Source organism: Hydra vulgaris, chromosome 09, assembly GCF_038396675.1.
Source record: "Hydra vulgaris chromosome 09, alternate assembly HydraT2T_AEP".
NCBI classification, from domain to species: Eukaryota; Metazoa; Cnidaria; class Hydrozoa; order Anthoathecata; family Hydridae; genus Hydra; species Hydra vulgaris.
In genome coordinates, this window is record NC_088928.1 from 26386334 (window position 1) to 26408529 (window position 22196).

General features: G+C 27.2%; 1 protein-coding gene across 3 annotated transcripts in view; it reads right to left on the reverse strand.

Annotated features, from left to right (window-relative positions):
* Positions 1 to 22196, reverse strand: part of LOC100201536 (receptor-like tyrosine-protein kinase kin-16) — a 120827-nt gene that overhangs the window by 67618 nt on the left and 31013 nt on the right. For all 3 annotated transcript variants that reach the window (XM_065805178.1, XM_065805179.1, XM_065805180.1), the window contains 5 exons: positions 18780 to 18842; positions 16456 to 16507; positions 15881 to 16068; positions 8491 to 8650; positions 7305 to 7418 (listed from right to left, as the gene is read on the reverse strand). In XM_065805178.1, coding sequence (XP_065661250.1) covers positions 7305 to 7418; positions 8491 to 8650; positions 15881 to 16068; positions 16456 to 16507; positions 18780 to 18842 — 577 coding nt within the window. The remainder of the gene's footprint in view (positions 1 to 7304; positions 7419 to 8490; positions 8651 to 15880; positions 16069 to 16455; positions 16508 to 18779; positions 18843 to 22196) is intronic.

The following is a 22196-nucleotide window of genomic DNA, read 5'->3' on the forward strand; positions in this document are numbered from 1 at the left end:
ACTTGCACTCTTGATCCGTAAGCACCTTTGATCCTAAAGCGTTATCTCCATTCCTGCAAAACCTTTTAAAGAGGGCTGATAGCCAGCGTGGAATAATTATTTTACAATGGAAACCTTACTTGCCTAAGTTGCAAATCGAACTTTATTATTATTAATGATTTAGATAATACTAAAATTAGTATTATGTTATTCTATTAGTCATTATAGAAACTGTGTTTCTGAATTTTCAAATAGAAATAAAATGCAAATCCTGAAAATGATTATTTTTTAAAAAGATAATATTTTTCAGTTTCTTGATTTTAAATCGGGGCGGGATTTATCATTCACTAACAAAGGCAGAGGCTGATCTTGCCTTTTTTTTATGTTTGAAATAACTTTTAGACATGGAGTAAACTCCAAACATTTTTATGGTTATACTTACATTAAATAACGATGCTTTGCAAATACTAAAATAAAAATAAATATTATACCCAAATAAATTTAGCCCCCCTACCCCATATGTGAGGGCAATTAGTTTGCAAAATATTTTTTATACTATTCTAAACTAATTTCAAATTTAACAATTAGTTTGAAATTTCATGAAATAATCTTTTAGCGTTCAAAAATTATAGCGAGATAAATATTGTAATCCCCCTCAAATTGAGGGGGATTCAAACTTTTAATGGACATAATTTTTAAACGCTAAGAGATTATTGCATATAATTTAAAATTGATTGATGAATATGTCTTTAGTTAACAATAGAAAAAAAATATTTTGGTAATTTGTTACCTTCACATTTGAGGTCAGGGGAGGGGTGTTTTTTGGAGGCATTTTTTTTTATCGGGCTATAATAGTAATAAAAAGTGCTGTAACGACTATTGTAGCGGAGCATAAAATTTAAAATTTATACTTTAACAGCCGTTAACAAATGTTTATCTAGTCTACCTTTAAAAGAATTTACTGTCATTGCAGAAACCGCTTTTTCAGGTAAAGCATTCCAATGAGGTATCACTCTGTTCGTAAAAAAATTGTGTCTAATGGTTGTTTTTGCAAATTCTCTTTCAAATTTCATTGAATGACCTCTTAGACTTTGGGAAGAAGCTTTATAAAGCTCTTTATACCACAATATCTTATCAATACCAGTTGTTATTTTGAAAAACTCAATAAGATCATCTCTTGTACGTCTTGTTTCCAGAGTTGTGAGACACAACTTTGTCAATTTTTCAGTATAACTTAGATGTTTTAGTTCAGGTGCTACCTTTGTTGCTCGTCTTTGAATTTTTCTAGGTCATTGATATCGTTTTTATTACCTGGACTCCACACTGGAACTGCGAATTCCAGGTGTGGTCTAACCAGCGATGTGCATAACTGCCTTACCTATTCAGTGTTAAGATAAGTAAAACTTTTTCTTATTAAACATAAGATTCTTTGTGCTTTACTTGTAGCTGCTTGAACCTAATGATTCCATTTCATATTGGATGAAACTATTACACCTAAGTCTAATTATTTTGTTGTCATTTTTAAAATAAAACTTTGATTGTCGTGTTTCATAGTGTAATTATAGTTAATATTTTTTCTTCCAATGTGCATAACACTGCATTTGCTTATGTTAAAATCCAATAACCATACATTTGACCATTCAGTTAACAAATCAATGTCATTTTGCATATTAATTAGATCATTATGTTCTTTTATAAAAGATATGATTTAAGTATCATCAGCGTATAGTTTTGTAATTGAAGAGATACATTGGGGAAGATCATTGATATGTAACAGAAAGAGAAGAGGCCCCAATACAGAACCCTGTGGCTCACCGCTATAAATCTCTCACCAATCTGGTACAGCTTCACTCATTACCACTCCTTGTTTTCTGTTTTTAAAAAAAAAATCAATTCAATTTAAAATATTGCCTTTTATTCCATAGTTAGAAATTTTATATATAAGTTGATGGTGGGGCACCTTATGGAACGCCTTTGCAAAATCTAAGAATAATATATCAACTGGATAATCATCTTCAATTTCAGTTGTAATAATATCGAAAGTTTCTAAAAGGTTTGTTAGGCATCCTTTATTTTGTACAAATCCATGTTGTTGAGGTTTTAACAGATTGTTTTCTGTTATATAAATTATCAGCTTTTTTCTAATTATTTTCTCTATTATCTTACATTGTATCGATATTAAAGAGATAGGTCTGTAGTTGAGCGGATCTTCCTTGTCTCCTTTTTTAAAAAGTGATGTAATGTTTGCAGATTTCCATAATTCTGGCATCTCTTCTGAATGAATCGATTTCTTGAGTATTAATGACAAAGGTTTGGATAATCCTTCTGCACAATGCTTTAGCACATAGGCACTGATGCTATCACAACCAAGTGACTTGTTTTCATTAAGTTTTAATAAGTAATTATGTACAATATCTTCTTTTAGTTCTTGGTCCCAGTCACATTCAAATAAATGCATTGTTTTATTGATGAAATGTGCTAGATCCTTGATTTTCTTTGACAAATACTGATTGGAAACTACAATTTAGTAGATTAGCAATGACTTTTTTTATCAGTTATTATTTTATTGTCACTAGTTTTAAGTTCCTGTAGTTTTGTATGTGTTTGATTTTTTTGTGCATAGAAGAGTTTTGGGTTATGTTTTACATCTTTTGCTAAGTTTATTTCATGATCAAGAGTAGATTTTTTTAATTTGCTTTTTAATCATTTTATTAACTAGTTTGTATTCATTATTTAGGTTTGTATTTTTGAAGTTTGTAGCACGCACTCTGCACCATAGATTACGTTTTTTTCTAATTAGATTCTTGATTTTTATGTTGATGCATGGATTTTGGATAGAACTAGTGGGTTTGAAGTGGTGAGGAATATATTGTTTGCAAGCTTTTTTATAAATTTTTCAAAAGTATTCATAACATTGGTTTGTATTTATTTTATCAAATATTTCATCCCAATTCACTTTATAAAACATGATATTCATTTCTTGGTATTTTCCTTTTCGAAAAATAAATCTCTTATTGTTGAATTTTTTCTCACATGAATTGAGTATGTTAGTTTTCCATTTTAAGAAGTAATGTCTTTTAGTAATTTGACCATCGCAATTTTATTACATAGTAATTTAATCATCGCAATTTTTTGCAAAGCCTCTTTAATTGACGTAAGTATAAATAAATAAATGTTTGGAGTTCCATGTTTGGAAGTTATCTCTCAACAAAAAAAACGCTGGTTCAGCCCTTGCAGCAAGGGAGGGTCTGAGAGCTAAAAAATAATTAAAAAGCTAATTGAAATTTAGACTTTGTTATAGTTAAGATAAATCAATAACCTTTACACAATAGGGCATAGTTACTAAGTTCTGCACAATATTTTATTGATGTTATAAACAAATATCTTATTACTTTGAAAAATATATAGCTTATCCCCAAGAGGTGTGCGTGGGGTGGGGTGGGAGGTGGGGCTTACTACCTTGATTCTCACCCTCAACGCGCTCTTGATTGAATTCAAACTCAAATAATAAAAGTAAGAAAGTAAAATGCCTTATGCTTTATTTTTCTTATTTAAAACTAGTATTAAGATGCATGTATGTATGTAAGAATACGAAATGATCATTGTAAACTTATTTACATTTATTATAAACTTAAAATTGCTAAATTTGTTTATTTTGGAAAAACGCTTACAGTAGGATTTTCCAAAAAAACGTATTGGTTTGGGATAGATACTAGTGTATTAAACTGTTTTTATTTATTTGAAATTTATTTTTTGAAAAAAAAGTATAAACAATTGTAAAATGTAAAAAAATATTTTAATTTCTTCTGTTTTCATTTTTCCATTAGTCAATTTCTTTTACCCAAAAAAACCCATTCTGCGGAGCACTCCTGCTTTTTTACGATGAAGTTTAGATTTTATAAAAGGAGTTTGATTAAAGGAAAAAAAAAGGAATTAAACCTAAACAATAAATTAGAAATAACGAACCTTTTCTATTTGTCCATTATCAAAAAATAAGTGAGTTCGGTAATGCAACCTGGATAGTTTCGGTATTGCAACAACTACTGTTTAAAACCCTAATTCCCCGCAAAAAAAATAATGTCAAAAGCAAAGTAAATGTTTTTTGGACATTCGACATAATATATATTACATCCATCAAGAAAAATAACTTTAAAAAAGTTTTTAAAAAAATTTTATGTAACGTTTTTTTTCAAAATCAAAGTAGGAGATTGCACATTAATATATTATAGAAAGTTTACTTGAACTCAGAAACTTAAAATCGCCATGATGATATGAAAAACCTCAAAGTTTAGGTAAGTGGATTTTTTTCGTTTATAGCTTGATTTAAAGGGAATGAATAAAAAAGACATATCCGAATCATTTTTTGATGATCCCCATGCCTAAATCCTCTTTTTTAGATTTTTCGGTAATGCAACGCCTTTTTCGTTATGGGTCTTACCTGTAAGGTTTTTTTCTCAAAAATTTTTTTCGTAACTAACATATCTTAAAAATTTATATCTTTCTGATAAAAATTAAAAAAAAAAAAAGTTTTAAATCGCAAGCGATGCGGGTAAATTCTAAAATCCTGTGTGCCGATGACAGCGTTACAATAGCGAACACAGAACCACATACTGATGATGATGATGATGATGATGATTATGATGATGATGATGATGATGATGATGATGATGGTAATGATGATTATTATGATCATGTTGATCATTAAGATTTTTATATATGCATATATATACATAATATAACATGAATTTTGAATTAAAAAAATATTCTTTAGGATGTATAAATCTTTATGCAGCGACGGTCACAAACCCGGCCCCGGCTATATATTATCAAACTTGGCCCCGGTCAAATATCAAAATCGGTCGCTTACTAATTATGAGAAAACTTTTTAAAATCAGTATAAATCAGGATGGAGTTTTGTCAAAACATTAAACTGTTATATTAATATTACAAAGCACAAATTAAATGATTGCAAAAATGTTTCATTTAGTAAATTTGAAATTTTATTATTTGAAGAAATCACTAACTATATACAATCCCTGATCAAATTATTACCCCACCTTATCAATTTTGTTAATTTTTGACGATTTAATGTTTTTGGTGCCATTTAAATCTGATTGCAATATTGTTACTAGTTGATTTATATTTTCTTCGTTTATAACTTAACACTTTCAAGCTTTTAGAAATATAAAATTATATTTAAGGTGTCAAATATTTCAGGGGGATAAGTGGCACCTGTTTAATTCATAAAACTCATTTTTGTCATCCATACTTATTTCATGTTTTCTTTAACCATTATTATTTAATTACATAAGGTTTGTATTATAATATACTTTGGAACAATTTTTAAGCAATTATTTCTATATTTTATTATGTATTTTTCTATAAAAACCAATTTTTAATTTCTTAAAATAGAATCAGTAAAAATAAGTCGTTTAAAAGCTCTAAATTACAAAATGCGAAAAAAAGAAGACATAAGTTCTGAAAAAAAAAAGCATTTATTCAATATCTTTTGACCAACAAGCATTCCTCAATAAGTGAAATATCAAGAAAATGTGATATATCAAGATGCACTGTAAAACGAATCCAAGATAAATTGAAAAATGGCCTCCCATTATGTGTTCAGAGACAAGGCAAATGCGGTCAAAAAAAGAAAATAACACCCAGGAATGAGAGAATGCTAGTAAAAATAGTAAACAAAAATAGATTTGCAACATGTTCTGCAATAACCAGCAAGTTAAATGAGGTGGGAATAAATGTAGCAACAATCACTGTTCGACGAAGTTTGCATGAGTTGGGCATTAGAAGTAGAAGGCCAGCACAAAAGCCAAGATTAACTAAAGTACAGAGAAAAAAACGCCTGAATTGGGTGAAGAAGTATTGTAGTTTCACTGTTGATGACTGGAAATTGGTAAGTCTTGAAAAATTCCATAAAAATTGTATAATCCAAACAATTAAACATTCTTCTAAAGTCATGTTTTGATCGGTTATCAGCAGGAAAGGCATTGGTTGACTGTTCATTGTAGATGGAATATTAAAACAGAATCGATACAAAAAAGTTATTGAAACTTGTCTTTTACCTCAATTAAAGGAGTGGTTTCCAAATAAGCAAAAAAAAATATTTGTGCAAGATGGAACCCCATGCCACACAGCAAAATCCATTAACAAATTATTAGCTTCTCAAAAAATTCCACTATCGGATTGGCCAGGGAACTTCCCGGATTTAAACCTTATAGAAAATGTATGGAGTTATTAAAGACAGAAATTTCCAGCGAAAAGGTCACAATTAGGACCCTATTGATTGAAAAAGTTATTTGGCATTGGAACCATAATGCGCATTTGAAAGAAATGGCTTTAAATTGTCTCTATAGTATGCCAAATCGCTTTTGTGCAGTGATTAAAAATAAGGGAGGATCAACAAAATATTGAGAATTTCTCTTAATAAATATATTCTTATCAAAATTTTGTGTATTTTATGTTAGAAAATAACTATATTTTATATAAATAAAGAATTTGTTTTTGTATTTTTGAAAAAAAAATCAAATTTTACTACTAAAATGAGAAAAATTACTAAAATAGCAATGTGGGCTAATAATTTGATCAGGGACTGTATATGTGTGTGTGCATGTTTAGAGAAGCATTTGCTTACTAGTTATGCTTATTTTTATAGCATCTGACTTTTTCAGAAAAAGAAGAAAAAAACAACGAATAGCGAAAAAAAGTTTGCTGTCCCATGCCAATCCCTTAGGAGATGTAGTTGCACTCTTTTGCGGCAGCAGGCTATAAGATAGCTGATGTATGTACTGAAGCTTTTGGTAGCAAAATGTTTTAGTGTATTGTCACAGGGCTTAACAAAACACACACACATATATATATTCCTGTAAAAGTTTTTATGGTAAAATAATACTCCTCCATAAGTTAAAAAAGATCTTTAATTAAAAATTTGTTTCTTAAATTTAATTTCTTAAAATAACTATTTTCCAATTTAAAGTTCCAATGTAGTTTCATTCACACTTTTTTGTTAGGATTTCCAACCAATAAAATCAGATGGCTATTTAAGAACAAAAGTAATTATTGTGTAACTATTGCATTGCAAAAACTTCTGTTCTTTAGGAATCATTTTGAACCCATTAAAGTATAAACACAACGTAAACCCATTTTGTGTATTGAAAAACATTATTTTATGAATTGATAGATTATTTTATGAATTGATAAATAAAACTTCATATATCGCACTGTTGTAAGTTTCATTGTTATAAGTTAAATGTTAAGTTGTTGAGTATTTTATCTATGTTTTAGAAAAATAAACTTGAAATAAAAATATTTACCTTTAGGTAAGACATAAGTTATATTCCAACTTATATATTCAGATTCATAATCTCGTAAATACATCCCATATGAGCTTATGTTTATGTTTGATACCGCAGCTGTCTTCTTAAAATCTTTAAAAAAAAAGTAACAATTAAAACTGATATTATAATTTATTAAAAAGTCATCAAAAGTTTGTTAATAATATGGTTACAGAAGTTTGTTATTACTATGGTTACAGAAGTTTGTTAATAATATGGTTACAGAAGTTTGTTATTAGTATGGTTACAGAAGCATTTTGTTACTATGGAGCCATCTGAGAAACATGTCTTGAGTTTAAGAATTAAAAAAAAATGTTGAAATTAAATTGAACAATTTTTACAGCTATAATTGTCTATTGTTTGCTTGCTCCTATCACGAGCTTGCTCCTATGTATCACGAGCTAAAAATTTTATGTTTGCTTGCTCCTATGTATCACGAGCTAAAGATTTTAGAAAAATAACTCAAAAAAATAACTTGAAGCTTTTGTTGTATAAATAAGTCTGCTGTCACCAACTAGATTCTTTTTTTCTACTTAAATAGTCTGTGCAGGTGTTTTTAAGTTAAACTAAAGAAAATAAAGAAAATAAAAATGTTATAAACATGATTTTTACTTGCAGCTTTTTTGTTTGTGCGGATACTTTGAATGGAAAACTAATAAACTAATAAACTACATGAATGATACATTCATAAACTTCTGTAGTAAAACATGTAAAAAGTAAATACATTAAAAATCATTGTGTGTTTAAAGGAAAATACTTTGTTTAATACCAAGTGTTTAAAATTTATTCACTTGACTCAGATGTAAGATATAACAGAACTTTGTTTAGGTAAAAAGTATAAAACCACAATACTATAATTTTCGATAAAACGACAATAAAACAACTAGAATTTCTTATTGTAAAATAGAAAAAAAAATACACAGATAAGACGAAATAGATTTTGCATAACTTTTTGATTTTGTAACAACAGATAAAATATTTTCAACACTTATGTTGGTTTAAGAGAGTTTTAAAAAAAATTAAATAATATATAACAAATAACACCACTTTAACAAATAACACTACTTTAACAAATAACACCACTTTAACAAATGCTCTTTTAATTGTATTTTAAATTTTCATTCATTTATAAGTTTTAAAATGTATTATACAAAAAAAAATTTACTTGAAAAAACACTTGAAAAGTTATCAAATTTCTTGCACCCATTGTAGTTAATAGGATAAACATTTATTCTAAAACTATTATATTCTTCAAACATATATGATTTATCAATAAGATTCCTGCAAACATCTGCTTCAAAAACTTGCATTTGGTTATCAGCTACCTAAAATAAATCAAAATTTGCTAGAAAACATTTGAAAAGTTATTAAACATAAAAATATTTTTTTGTAGGGGTTTGTATTTATATATATATATAACTTTGTATTGCATAAAAAAATGAAGATTTATCAAAATACTGTGTCTAATTTATTTTGACATTTTGTTTGATGTAATACTTTTGACATTGTTGCTTTACTCCATTCCAAGTTTTTCTTATGAAATTTCAAATGAAGCTTATAATCACAAACTAATTATGGGTTTCACTGATTTTTGATGTTGTAAAAACTTATTTATAACTTTCAAAATTGTTCTGCACTACAAATACATTTTCAAAAACTATATCCTAGTTAAAATTATAGTTTATATTTTATTTTATTATTAAAACTTGAGTTAAAATGTTTTATTATTTTGCTTATATTATTATTATACTTTAATGTATATTTTTATTCTTTATTATTTCATATTATGTTTTGTTATACCTTTATTATAAATCATTTAATTTGTTATTATGTTGTTAATATTGACTAGAGTCCAAATTAAAAACAACATTACCAATAATGTTTAAATAAAACAACACTAGCTGACCCAAACCATAAAAATATGGGTCTTTGTAAGTCTATTCTACACTGACCTTTTCTATACTTTTTCGTAACATATATTCTAGCTCCCCAGACCCATAAGATGCTGGTCTTCACCAAACCAACCATTTCTATACTTATCTATTCCACACTAATCATTTCTATGCCTATTCCTTATTTACTTCAATACTTTTTAGTCAACAGTAGGAAAACAATTCATTAAGAGTTTTCATTCATTAAGAAATTCATTAATTGCTTTAAAAGCAAAAAAAGCACCTTTTCTGCATACATAAAGCTTATAAGAGATTTATAAAAAAAATTGTTTTACTATAACATGCATAACTTCAATGCTCATTGGCTTAATGTGCTTTTTTTTGAGAGGGTTCAAATCCACACCAAAATACATTATTATTTTAACACAATACATTATTATAAATTTTTTCAATTTATCCGTATATAAACTTTTAACTCCTAAAATAAAGTTTTAAAGTTTTTGCTAGCTACAGGCTATTATTATATTATTTTTTTTAGGATTAATTACCTGAGTACATTTAATAACATACATACCTCTATCATGACACATGCGCAACAAAATTCTACCAGTGTTTTGATGTTTTTAGAAATATCCCTGTTGTTTGTTATAGTATATAATATCTTTATATATGTTATGTATATAATATTTATAGAACTTCTAAAACCTTTTATTTTGTATTCTAAAAAATCAAAAAAGATTTTAAAAAAATTTGTTAGCTTAAGGATTTGAACCCACGGTGATGCACTTTAGAAATGCTGCAAGCTAACAACTTTGACCATTAAGGTGTATTGTATGACCTAATATTTTAATAGTATTTAATAAACAAAAGACTTTTTAAAATAGAAAAAAAAACTATAAACCAAAATTTAAAAAAAAATTGCCGCATTGCAATCTTTTATTGCAACATTCAAGTAAAAGTTTAACTCTAAAACTTGGTATAAGTTTTAATATTAAATAAATAGAAGTTTACACTTTTTTTTTCTTTATTCTGAAGAAAAAAAGAATAGAGTTATAGAGCAAGGAAATAGTTGACAGAAGACCTAAAAATTTGAAGGTTGTATGAGTCAGGAAAACATGAAGATGGGAGAGTTCCAGAGGTTTAAGGTGCGCAGGAAAAAAATAGACAAGTAAAAGTTTTTGGAACATGCAGGAACAGATTTGCCCTTATTATAGGCACTGTTAAAGATTCTCCAGAAGTCTCTGGAGCCTAATTTTTGAGATGAAACACAAGATTCCGAAACCTGAAAATAGAAGGCTTTGTCATTAGACAAAACCTTTTTTATGATTGTTTCTAGCAATAGGAAACAGATGTCTATTTTCTGGAGAATTGTTTTGGTGATAGATATGGAAGAAATGGTTAAAGTTGGAAATTGCAACAGCACAATGAGAGGAAAACCATGGAGAAGAGTGAGGCTTGATTTGGAATCCTTAAGAGAGAATAAAAGATTCCATGCCAGTCTGAATCCAAGAAGCTACATGAGAAGCACATTTTTCAGCAAGAAGATGAAAGATTTCTGCCCAATGGTCATCACAGAGAAAAATTACGGTAAGAGTGAGCTTTCAGGTAGTTGTACTAGTTACAATAATAGGAGGATTCTGATGATGAAGAATAACAAGATGATAAAGTTAAAGTCACCAACAGCAATGATATTGGCTGAAAGATAAAAAGAAAGGCTTGGGCAATTTGATCAGAAAAAATATCGAAAAAAGTGGTCTTGTGATGTGGCAAGCAATATAGAACAAAGAGAAAGGTGATAAAGTGAAGTAATACTAAACAAAAGCACATAAAAGAATATCCTGAGGATTCAATCCTAGTTTCCTGACAAATGGGTGAGTTTATACAAATGTAAATGCTCAGGCTAATCATGTGACTATTGGAGTCTTTACCAATTAAAGGAAGATAACCATCAACACTAAGATTACAAGATGAAACAGCTGAACTCAAATTAGTCTCATAAAGAGCAAATAGGTTGGTGAACTTTGCAAAAGATTAAACTCAACAGAAAAAAAGTTACTTCAAAGACCACAAATATTGGTGAATAATAGATTTGGAGAGCTTGGTGATGATCATGGTCTTTTGTGTTTTATAGTTTTTAGCACTTTTTTTTCTCATTTTTAAATAAGTAAAAAAGTATTAAGGATTTGTTAAAGAACTTTACTCAAAGCAGAGATAGCACTCAGTTTAACATGTGCAACATGGCACTGTTAGTACTCTGATATTTTATAGCTGTTGATAGAATCAGTCTCTCTGAGAGCTACCACAGAGTTTGGAAAAACCTGACTACCAGCTGGCCTCAGAACCATAAAATTAAGTTTTAGAGCTGTATCCTCATTAGGAGATAATAAATCAATAATGAGTCAAGAAGATATTTATATTTGCATAATTACATTTCTATTATGAATAAAATTCTATTTAATTGTAATTTAGTTAAATGTAATTGTTATACTAGCCTTTTTTTTTTAATTTTTTTAATTTTGTGGTTTTCAAACATTTCTTTTGTTTCTATGCATTATAGTTGAGCTTATTTAAAGCTTAAAAGTATAAAAGTGTTTAATTAGAGCATCGGTATAATAAGTTTATAAATTAATTTTGATTTCTAATAACACATATTCAGTAGCTCAGTGCATTGACCTCAGTGTCAAACCTTTTCATGAGTTCAAATCCACACAGATAAGCTGAGTTCACAGATAAGCTGAGTTCAAATCCACACAGATAAGCTGAGTTCACAGATAAGATGAGTTCAAATCACAGATAAGCAAAAAAACATTTTTTCCTCTTCTTGCTGCTATTTTAATTACAGAACAAAACAGTTTAACCAAAAAAGACTTATAATTGTTAGAATATTTTCAAAATTATTACTATACATATATTATTATTATTATACATATATTATACATGATTATACATATATTATTATATGTATATAATATATATATACATATATTATATCTTCTTCTTCTTCTTTTTCTTTTGGCATTTCCCGTTTAGGGGTCGCCACAGCGGATCAAACTCCTCCATCTAGCCTTGTCGTGAGTGTCCTCCACTGACACACCAGCCACTCTCATATCCTCCACCACTGCATCAATAAACCTCCTCTTAGGTCTACCTCTCCTCCTCTTACCTGGAAGTTCCATCCCCAAAACCTGCCAATATAGCTCTCCTGTCTCCTCTGTACATGTCCAAACCATCTCAATCTTGATTATCTAACTTTATCTCCAAAACATGCTACATGTGCTGATCCTCTAATTAACACATTTCTGATCCTATCCTTCTTGGTCACTCCAAATGAGAATCTTAACATCTTCATCTCAGACACCTCCATCTCCCTCACTTGTCTCTTTGTCGGTGCCACTGTCTCCAGTCCATACAACATAGCAGGTCTCACTACTGTCCTATAGATCTTACCCTTCATTCTAGCCAACACCCTTCTATCACAGATCACACCCGACACTTTGTGCCATCCACACCACCTTGCTTGCACTCTCTTCTTTACCTCTCTTTCACTTCCTCCATTACTCTGTACCCTCAACCCTAAGTAGGTAAACTCGCCAACCTTCACCAAATCAACTCCTTGTAACTGGACCTGTCCACTATGTCTCAACTCCTCAGGCATCTTCTGACCTTCCAAGATTCTGTTAAATTACCCTGTCAAAAACTCAACTGCTATCTCTCCCAAACATTTCCATGCCTCCACTGGAATATCGTCCGATCCAACTGCCTTACCACACTTCATTCTCTGAATTGCAGCCCTTACCTCCTCCTTGCTCACCTGGGGAACCTCTTGATTCACAACCTCTGTCTCTTCTAACCTTCCTTCCCTATCATTCTCTTGATTCATCAGTTCCTCAAAATACTCCTTCCACCTTCCCAAGACACTCTCCTCATTAGACCTCTTTAGCTTTTGCCACTGCTCTCTTTGTCTTGCCACACATCTCCTTGTACTTCTGTCTACTTTCTTCATCTTGTTGGAGATGCCAATTCTTTTTAGACAACCGCTTTTTTCTTAAACTTTCCTGAACTTCCTCATTCCACCACCACGTCTCCTTGTCTATCTTCTTCTGTCCTGATGTCACACCAAGTATCTTCCAAGCCACATCCCTCACTGTATTTGACATTTCATCCCAGGTATCCAGAACACCACCACCCAGTGCCTGTCTCACCTCATCCATGAACTTTACACAACAGTCTTCATCCTTTAACTTCCACCACCTGATTTTAGGTTCTGTTCTCACTCTCTTCTTCTTCTTCACCTCAAAAACCATCATACATATCACCATCCTATGCTGTTTAGCTACACTCTCTCCTGGTGCCACCTTGCAATCACTAACCTCTTTCAGGTTTCTTCTCCTACAGAGGATATAGTCAACCTGTGTGCCTCTTCCCCCACAATTATATATATTATATATATTGTATACATATATTATATACATAGATTATTATACATAAATTATTATACATATATTATACATACATTATTATTATACATTATTATACATATATTATACAATTAATATTATACATATATTATACATGAATGCTCCATATACTGCACGCACTAACTAAACTTAACCTACTGACATTTACATGTACATACTATTGCATGTGATGCTATACAAATGGAATTTTTATGTTAAATGTAAAATGACTTACTGTTATCAATGGAAAAAAGTTACATATTCACAATTTACATAAATTTCTTATACTTTATAAAAAAAGTGCTGAGACACTGGCTCGCCATTTACTCAGGTTTAATGGCTGCCATGAGTTCTGTGCCAACACGCACGAATGAGCATTAAGCTGCTCAATATATTGTATGATTAATCAATTGGACTTTTTCTACATTAGTGTAAACAAATAATATCAATTCAAAAATTTCAATAAAATAAAATTAAAAACAAAACACGAAAAATGTAAAAAAATTTTGGGGTAAAAATTAAGTAAAAATTTTATGATTAAAAAAAAAAATTAATCTGTTGCTTTCTTGTAGAAAAAATGAACATAAAAGTATTAAATATATATATATATATTTTTTTGTTAATTCACCTCCCCAAGGCGCAGAAGGCCACAACAGACGAGGAGGCTACTTAATTGTGGTTAAAACCCTCTCTCAACCCCGAAATAACCCTCTATAACTCCGAAACACGAAACTTGACGAACAAGGCTGCTGCGCAGAGAAACAAGTTGACGTGGTGGGGATCGAACTCGGAACCTCTCGCTTATAAAGCGAGCGCTCTACCACTACACCGCTACCGCATTAATATATATATATATATATATATATATATATATATATATATATATATATATATATATATATATATATATATATATATATATATATATATATATATATATATATATATATATATATATAATAATAATAAATATAATAATATATAAACATACAAACTTAGTAATAAAAATTGAGGCATTTTATCCACTATTATTATACAATTTTGTGCAATTTTTATAATTTTACATTTTAGTTTTACTAAAAAGAATATGTAAAATGCATTTAAAAAATTTAAAAGTGAAAATTTAAATATCAAACATACAAAAACAAAAGTAAAAGTAATGAAATTCCTTTTATTTTTGTTTTTGTATGTTTGATATAAAAAAAGACATTTGACAATACCTTAACATAATACTTAAACATTTGACAATACCTTAACATAATACTTAAACATTTGACAATACCTTAACATAATACTTAAACATTTGACAATACCTTAACATAATACTTAAACATTTGACAATACCTTAACATAATACTTAAACATTTGACAATACCTTAACATAATACTTAAACATTTGACAATACCTTAACATAATACTTAAACATTTGACAATACCTTAACATAATACTTAAACAAAACTTCTTTAAAAAAATAAAAGTAGTAACAAATAGCATTTTGACTAAATAGATCACTATTTACAAAAAAAACGTTTTCTTTTTTTTAATAAAACATTTTGATGCAAATTACAAAAAGTAGCTCATATAGAAATATACAACATAGAGAAATATACAACATAGAGAAATATACAACATAGAGAAATATACAACATAGAGAAATATGCAACATAGAGAAATATACAACATAGAGAAATATACAACATAGAGAAATATACAACATAGAGAAATATACAACATAGAGAAATATACAACATAGAGAAATATACAACATAATGAAAAAATAATCGCGAAAAGTAAAGATTAAAAGTTATGAAAAGTAACAAAAAAAATAAAAGTGAAAGTGAGGTTTTGATAAAAAAATAAAAGTGAAAGTGAGGTTTTGATAAAAAAATAAAAGTGAAAGTGAGGTTTTGATATGCTTTAAAAATAGCAACAACAAAAATTTACAAAAAAAAACTTTTAAATTTGATAAAACTAATTAAAATACTTGAAGGAAAAGTCCAAAATATAAATCAATCACCTTATCAAAATCACCAATTATTTCTGATTAATTAAATTAAATTTAAACTTACTTTAATTAGAAATAAAAATCAGAAAAAAAGACTAAATCAACATATTTCATGACAGCCTTTTGTCTTATAAAAAATAACAGCAAAGAAAAAAAAGTAAGACTTGAATGATCTCAACATATTCAATAAGAAACTTACTAAACCTAACACTGTTTCTTTTTGAAAAATGCCATTTTGATTTGTAATAGTTACCAAGTATATGCTTAATAAGAGACTGTTATTTGACATAATGACAGGCCATTTAAAAGTGGAGCTCAAAAAATAATTGTCAATAACTGATATAAAAGCAGCAGAACTACTAGGTAAATTTGAACCATTTTCATCATCTAAAAAAGAAAGATTTATAATACAATATTTATTACATTAGTACAAACATATAAATATATAATTACTATAATGATAAGTATTTTTATCTACAGCAAAATATATTAAACAGCAAGTATTCAGAGGTTTACATTGGATTAACCTTCATAAAAGTAACTCATAAGCTAATGTTTACCATAATCCTTCATAAAAGTAACTCCTAAACTGTTTACCAAAAGACTTCGTAAAAGTATAGTTTTTAAAATAAGTTTTCTGAAATTATAAAAAATTAGTAAGAATGATCCTGACTTTAAACCTATTATAGACGGAAAACTATTGTCTCATTACATTAATTTGAACCCTAAAATTATTTTCAAAACTTTGTTACAATATTTTTTTTAAAAACTTACTAGCAACCAATTTCGAGTAAAACTGACAGCCCAAAATACATGCTTGTGAAGCCTAAAACATCACAAAATAAAACAAGTTTTGTTATGTGTTATATTTATTTGTAATATTACAAATAATTATAACACAATAATTTTAAATCTAATTTTTTCTATCAAACATTGCATTATTGTTTGAATAATTTTAGATTCTTGTTTCTAAAAACATAATAAATAAAAATTACTCTTCAATTTTCTTATCACAAGAAGTTTATCAGTTGAAATTATAAAACTGAAGTTTGCTTAAATGTTAAAGCTTGTTTATTAGCTTTGATTATTATCAATGTTATCATTGTATTACAAAAATTTGCATTTATAAAAATAGTTTATTCTTGTACAAATTTTGAAACTTTAAATGACACACTTAATTTAAAACTTTTTCTTTTGTGGTTTTCAATTTTATGATCAAATCATAATTTATATTTTCTTTTAAAACTACAAAACAAATTTACTTTATGATCATGATTACTTGAATATTTTTTGATATCAAGTAGTTAGTAATTTAAGTGGGCTTTTAATCGATAATTACTGTTAATAAGTTTGTAAGCTTTAATGTATTTGTTAATGTTTATGCAAGTTTTAATGGCATTTTTTGAGATTTATAAATTAATATAAATTGTCATTAGAATTTGCAAGAGACTCATTACATAAGGTATTACATAAGGTATTACGTAAGGTATTACATAAGGTTTTCATTGAGTTAAGAAAATAAAAACATCTTTATTGTTTTGTTTATGCAAAAAAACTACAAACTAACTGGGGTAAACTAACTAAGGTAAACTAACTGGGCTAAAGAGAAGAACAAGCCAAAGAACGTAAAACAAAGGTTGTAAAACATAGAACATAAACCAAATATCGCAAAAATAGAACATTTATCGTAGAACGTAGAGCAAATATTGCAGAAATAGAACAAAGATTGTTGAATGTAGAACAAAGATCATAATGTAGAATGTAGAATGAAGAATATAAAGTGGGTAAAAATCTGAAATGACAGAGTAGTTCTAGCTTTTTGTTCTGCATTTCAGCAATTACTTTTGTTCTTAGTATCCACACAGCAGCATCTGAAATTCCATCATACGTTTTAAAAATTCAAATAATTTCATACATGATTCTATGCCCAATTAGTTTCTAGTTTTCTTGCACAACAATAAATCAATCACATTTTTTTCACACCAATGAATAAACTTTCTTCTTGCAAGTTGAAGCAATAATTTATAATGTGTATATTTACGTAATATACATGTATATATATGTAATATAATAATTATATGTAAATATATGTTTTATCATTAACATTAATTGTTAATTAAAACTTACTTAAATTGTAAACTGCGTAATCATTCTATAGATTCTATAGATTTTGGCTATGCTATTGCAATAATAAAAATCATAAATTTTTTTAAAACCTCAAAAGAATTTACTTTAAAATGGAACTATAAATTTTATTTTGCTTTTTTATTTTGTTAGATGCTATGACAGGAATGATCAACTTTATAGCTTATTACTTAGGGTGCCAAGTACTATCAATTTTTTGGGTCAAAGTTAATATAATTAGAATCAGAACAATAGCAGCAATAAATGTAAAAACTTTTCACCACTGAATTGTAACTGTCCATATTTTAATTTCCACTTGGGTGGAAATTAAAATAAGGACTTAAATTATATTTAATCTGTCAAATTCTATTTTTTTTCAAATTCACTTTGTAAGCTCTTTGTAAGTAATATTTTGGTATTTTATCTTAGGTTTTAGTGTTGACTCACTAATCCTCAAATATTCACATGCTTAGTGAGTCATTCTTTGATGTACTTTTGTTTTTCTTTTTCTTAATGATACTTCTTCTTTCGTTGTTCTTTCTACTTATTAATACTTCTTCTACCAAAAATTGAACTTTTCTCAATCTTATTTTTAAGTTACTTAAGTTTAATTTCTAAGTTGCTTAAACCATTTTTATTAAACCGCCATTCTTTTATGCAATATTTTTGTTTTTGGCGACATTAATGTTTATCATTCCGAATGGCTGTGCTCTAGTACCACTTAGCTTGCTAGCACTAAAAGAAACACAAAAATAAAAAAAAGACATTCTCAAAACAGTGATTGACTGATGGTTACCAAGGCCAGTGCCAATGCATTGGCCAAATGGTTGATACATCAGCGAGCCAATGCCAATGCATTGTTGCACTCCTAATAAACCTAGTTTGCTGGAAGTTTGTTAAACAAAAAAACAAAAATTTGAATCCTTATCAGCTAGTCAAATTAAATTTTAAAAATTACAACTAAAAATATTTACATTGCATAATGACTGGCAAACTGATACATTGAATGGCAAAGGTTGGTTGCAGACTGTCATACACTAAAAAAAAAATTAGATGCATATTTGTGTGTATATATATTTATTTATATATATATATATTTAATTATATATATATATATATATATATATATATATATATATATATATATATATATATATATGTATATATACATATGTATGCATGTATGTGTGTATATATATATATATATATATATATATATACATATATATATATATATATATATATATATATATATATATATATATATATATATATATATATATATATATATATATATATATATATATATATATATATATATATATATATATATATATATATATATATATATATATATATATATATATATATATATATATATATATATATATGTGAGCAACTCTGCGAGAATGAGGAAAAAAAAAAACTTAAATCCAAAAATCTTTTTTTTTAAATTTAAAAATACTTTTAAGCAAAAAAGTTATTAAATAAAATAATCTTATCATAACGTAACCTGGTCTTAAAGTTGTAAAAACATGTTTTAAATGTTGTATAAACATGTTTGAGGTTTATTTATAGCCCTGTTGTGTAGGGTTAAAAAATGTATTGTAAAATCATAACTGAGAACTTTGATAATACTATAGTGGTGGTTTTAAATAATCATTTATAGTATAAATGATTATTTAAAACCATGGTTTTAAATAATCATTTATACATTTTTTGTTACATCATTGGGTTGTTTTATTTGTTGTTTTTTAATATTAGAATTTTCGTTATAACTGTCAGGGTTACGACTGTCACAACAAAAAAAACATAAAAATGCTTTTAAAACGTTAAGCAAAAACTATGAAACTCAGCATATAATAACATCACTATGTGCTAAAAAACACACATCAAATGATTTTTTTTTCTACCACATCGTTCGCTGCATTAAGTCTGACAATGTTGTTTTATTCAGAAGTGGTGAAAAATAAATGTTATGATTGTCTCAACTTTCTATTCCTAAATTAGTACTTAGTGATAGCATAACTTTTTCAGCTAAGACTGTAAAAGGTGCTATGATTCTTTGATTATCTGAGGCATACTATGAACAAGCTTTTTTAACAACAATGGTTCTAAAGTATTCCATGCTTCTTTAGCCCAATTGAAAAGACATGCTTCATCATTAAACAGTCTTTTTTTAATTTTATCTTTGAGTGATTTACTAGACTATCAGTACAAGGTTAGCTTTTTTTTTCAACATGCTTTGTTATGTTTGCTATCTTTCTGAAACAGGATGTTACTACCTGGAAATAATTCCATAGAAATTGGCTTTGCATGATGAACAAAAATCCCATTGTACTGGTATTGATCAAAAATGCTTTTATTTATGTGAATTCTTCCTGTAGCATGTGGGGTAGGAGTGAGCAAAACCAGATATCCAGTCTGATTTGTCTCATGTTAAGTCTGATTTGATAAAACCTGATACACTATTAATCGTATAGTTAAAATTTCATGATTTTTTTGAATATCTAATTATATGGATATCCATTAATAGGATATCTGTTTCTCTAATTATTCCAGTTTTTATAATCTAATTACACAAACTGGAAATTCTCCTGCATATTAGCAGGCTTATAAAATCCACAAATGCATTTTATATATGCAGTTAGCAATTTAACTAACAGAGCAATATCATTTAAGAATCTAACTACTTGGGTGTATAAAAAGCAATTGCCTTTGTTTTAGCATTTCAGAGACTCTATGGGGCATTTCATTTTTTTCTTACTAAATAATTTACTCTTGCAAAAAAAAGAACTTAATTAAAATATATAAAAATAAAAAATAAAAAATATATATAAAATTTATTTATTGAAATTTATTGAAAGAATAAAAGTGTATAAAATAAAAAATTCATAAAAATCTGTGATGGAGTTTTAATAAAAGTAAAAAGTTTGTTTTTCTTAAGGAAGATAAAATGAACATATTGAACATTTTTCAAACGCATTCAAAATTTTTGAAAATTTTATTTAGTATTTGCATATTTACTTTGATTTTACTTGATTATTTTTAAATTAATTAAAAATATATACATACAATATTTTAAAGTTGTAAAAAACATTTTTTAAAAACATATCTTAAAAGTAATCTATTTTACATTTTTGTTGTTGTTAAAAATTAGTTGGAAAAAATTAAGTGTTTTAAGTTTTATCTTAAAGAATTAAATATATAAATTTTTTTTAAATATAACATTTATTTTTAGTCATAATAGTTTAAAAAATGCACGATTTATTTTGATGTAAATATTTGATTAATAAGATATTTTGTTTATTGTTAATTCAATAATGTAAAGTTTTAATGACGTTTGTTTAATTTATGAAAATAAATTATGATCAGGAATATGTTATCGGTAACTGATAAACAACAACAAAAATCTCTTTCTTGTTTAAAAACATTATTAAAATGAGTTCACAAATTAAATAAGAAAAAATTTATTAACAGTTAATAAAATAACCAAAAACCAACTGTAAAATGATAAGAAAATAAACAAACATTATTTTACGTTTCATGAAAAAAAAAATCTTTTCAAAATAAAATTTAGTTCATATTTGAAAAAAACAATAAAAATGATTTTTTAAATAAGAACTCAGATTATATTTGTAACTTTTGTTATAGTGAGAAAAAAACAAACTGTTTGTATGATTTTTAACTCGTTAATAAAATAACTTTAATTACAATGCGGTACTTGAAAAGACGGGAGTGACGCAATATAACTTCTAACGATGCAAAACATATTTGCTGAGTTGAGTTACTTAGAAATCCGTTACGCGTTTTCGCTACGCAGCGAAATCTTGTAACAAGGCCTGAAATATTTATTGAAATAAACATCAAGATATTGTATTTATTTATAACTAAGTATAGTAACTATTTTTAAAGCAAATAATAATAAAAATATTTAATTATATAAAATCATGATACTATTAACAATAAGTTAAAAAATAACACAAAAAAACCTTTAATAAAAACTTTAAAAATAATAATCAATTTACAAAAAAATAACTTTTTTCTTAAATAAATGCATAAAAACTATTGTTTTTAAGCTGAAAATAAAAAAAGTCATTATTTTTAAGTTTTAAAAAAATAGTTTTTTTAAACATGCTTTTTTTGTAAAGTGATTACTGTTTTTGAAGTTTTTATATAATTTCGCTTCTTTTGAGTACCAGGTTGACATACTTTAGAAGAACTTTTATTTTCAAAATTTTATGGACCAGTCAAATTTTTAAGGGTTTTAAGAGCTACCCCTAAAATAATCTTTTGTTCAAAAAAATTTTAAACCTAGTGTTTTAGTATTATATAGAACAAAGTAAAGGGGTAGAAACAGGTTTTTTTCAAAAATGTTGCTTTAAAAGCCA